Source organism: Pundamilia nyererei, unplaced genomic scaffold, assembly GCF_000239375.1.
Source record: "Pundamilia nyererei isolate P.nyererei 1_Seehausen unplaced genomic scaffold, PunNye1.0 scaffold00264, whole genome shotgun sequence".
Taxonomy (NCBI): Eukaryota; Metazoa; Chordata; class Actinopteri; order Cichliformes; family Cichlidae; genus Pundamilia; species Pundamilia nyererei.
In genome coordinates, this window is record NW_005187665.1 from 174,290 (window position 1) to 176,597 (window position 2,308).

The following is a 2,308-nucleotide window of genomic DNA, read 5'->3' on the forward strand; positions in this document are numbered from 1 at the left end:
TTTTTTTATGTATGTATGCAGGACAAAGCTGGCTCAGAATTTGATGGAAGCTGAAGTGAAAATGGAAAGAACAAAATCACCTCTCCTCCAAAATTTCTTTGCATGTATTCTGCAAAATAAAATTTATCTGTGAAAACGGGGGAGAAAAGGGTCGCTCATCCAAACCGCCCTGCCCAAAGGTTAAAGTTGTGCTGTTAAACACAGTGCAGGTGGGGGACAGGTGTGTCCTGTATTTTTATTATTATTATTTTTTACATTTAACTTCTCCTCTCTCTCCTCCATCTCTCTCCCCTCGTGATTCCGTCTCGGCATTAACAGGCTGGATTTTTTTGCCTGAAAACTGAGGACATGCGCGCTGAACAGGAGGAGGAGGAGGTGAAACACACGATCTGCTTCTGATATTTTCTGTTGACTCCGTGATCACTCAATTATGGTGCGGAACTCTCATTTTTCCATCGCCTGTTTTTTTTTCTCTTAAAGCGGGGATGTGAGGAGTGATTTTTGTCCCTCTCTCTCATTTATACAGACTAAACTTCAGTCATTTCACACTTTATTTAGCTTTATTTGGTGGCAAGATTCCTTTTTTATTTCTTGCAGATAAGGAGTGTTATTATTATTATTGTTATTAGATTTTTCTAATAATCGATCGCCCCCGCCGCCACCCTGAAGTTCATCGTTATTATATTGGCCGCCGGGATGGTGGCCTTCATCGGAGCGGTTATCTGCATCATCGCGGCTGTCCACACCGGATCCTCCAAGGCTGCTGCGGCTCAACAGCAACCAGCAGTCGACAACCACTCGCTGTACCCGGACGCCGCGGCGCAGACACCCGCCGCTGCGGGCTCCGTGGCCCGGCCCGGCTCCCTGGGTGCTCTCCACGGTTCTGAAACGCCCGATTCAGAAGCGCCTACCTTCAACATCGGGCTCGGCGGGCTGGACGGGGTCACCGGACTCACCGGACATGACCCGACCGTCAGTCGGCTGATCTGCACTCCGATCCCAGCCGGGGAGTGCAACCCGAAAAACTTTCAGCAACAAGCGGACGACCCGTCGTTGTACGCAGGCGAAGACTGGGGCTACCTCCGCACCAGCGCGGAGGAGCTCCGGCAGACCGTTCTGCAGCAGAAAGACCAAATCTTAACAGACCAGCGGACCATAAGGGACCTGACGGGGAAGCTGTCGGAGTGTGAGAAGGGGCTGGACGGGAAAAGTGGTAGGAGCAGCGGCAGCAGCAGCGCGGGAAGACGTGGGAGCTCCGCGGCGCTGCGAGGAGGCAAAGGCGCGGCGCAGGAGGCGCATCTGGACCGGATCATGGTGCGGGACAGCCCGTCTGCGACCTCCGACGGTGTCCACCTGCTCACAGTGCGAGCTGTGGATGAACTGGAGCAGGCTATAACTCAGCTCAAAGACCGTATAGAGAAACTGGAGGTAGGTAGAGTGTCGAGAAAAGCACACAAACCACACTCTGCATACAAATCAAGCAGCACTTGATCGAGGTGTAATTAATCCCAGGGAGCAGTATTTAGTCACCACAGGCACCTGAGGGCACAAAGAAGAATCTCCACAGTGTAAGACTGATGGAGAGGGAGCTGTTTTAAATATTTATAACACACTCCTCCGTGCTGGCCACTGTGAAGACACCTAGCTGTTTATTTCTTCTTCACTCTAGAGCTCCCTTTAGGATTTATGGATATGACCCATGAAAACAAGGGGTTTATTTTTTTCAGTGAACTATCTGCTACAGTGTTTGTGTCAGTTGTTAATAACACCTAATTTTCTCCATGTCATCACACCTGACATATGTAATGAAGCCCACATACACTGTTGCTAATTCCAGAACTGAAATGATAAAATAATGGAAAGAGTGAAGAGTGATGCGTGCAGGGAGAGCAGGAGGCAGTGAAGGAAAGAAGACAGCAGAGTGACATCAAACACGCTCTTACTTGACCAGATTCAGATGAAGGATAACCTCATTTTGGGGCTAAAGAAATGACATGAATAATTCAGGAGGTTCCTGTTTGTTTGGTCCAAACACAGGCTGATTGTGTTTCCCTGCAGTTCTGCTCCTCTGATGTAGTTTATGTAGGACATGCTTGTGTGGTGGGTCGCTTCCTTTGTTCGGTCTGTTGTGTCTGCATTGCCACTGTCAGAGAAAACCTCTATAGGATGCATCCATGTGATCTGTCACACATAACCTTATCACCCTACACTGCTGTCAGACGACTTTCATCCCTGTTCTCACAGAACTTAAGTTGTGCCTGAGTTGAATTCCTGCTCTGTTGCTATTTTATCTCTTGTTTTTTTCTTT

At 48.7% G+C, this 2,308-nt stretch overlaps 1 protein-coding gene across 1 annotated transcript in view; it reads left to right on the forward strand.

Moving 5' to 3' along the window:
• The first annotated feature begins 358 nt into the window (after positions 1 to 358).
• The window catches only part of nptxra (neuronal pentraxin receptor a), a 10,612-nt gene continuing 8,662 nt past the window's right edge, over positions 359 to 2,308 (forward strand). The window contains exon 1 of the mRNA XM_005750156.1: positions 359 to 1,428. Coding sequence (XP_005750213.1) covers positions 697 to 1,428 — 732 coding nt within the window. The 5' untranslated portion in view covers positions 359 to 696. The remainder of the gene's footprint in view (positions 1,429 to 2,308) is intronic.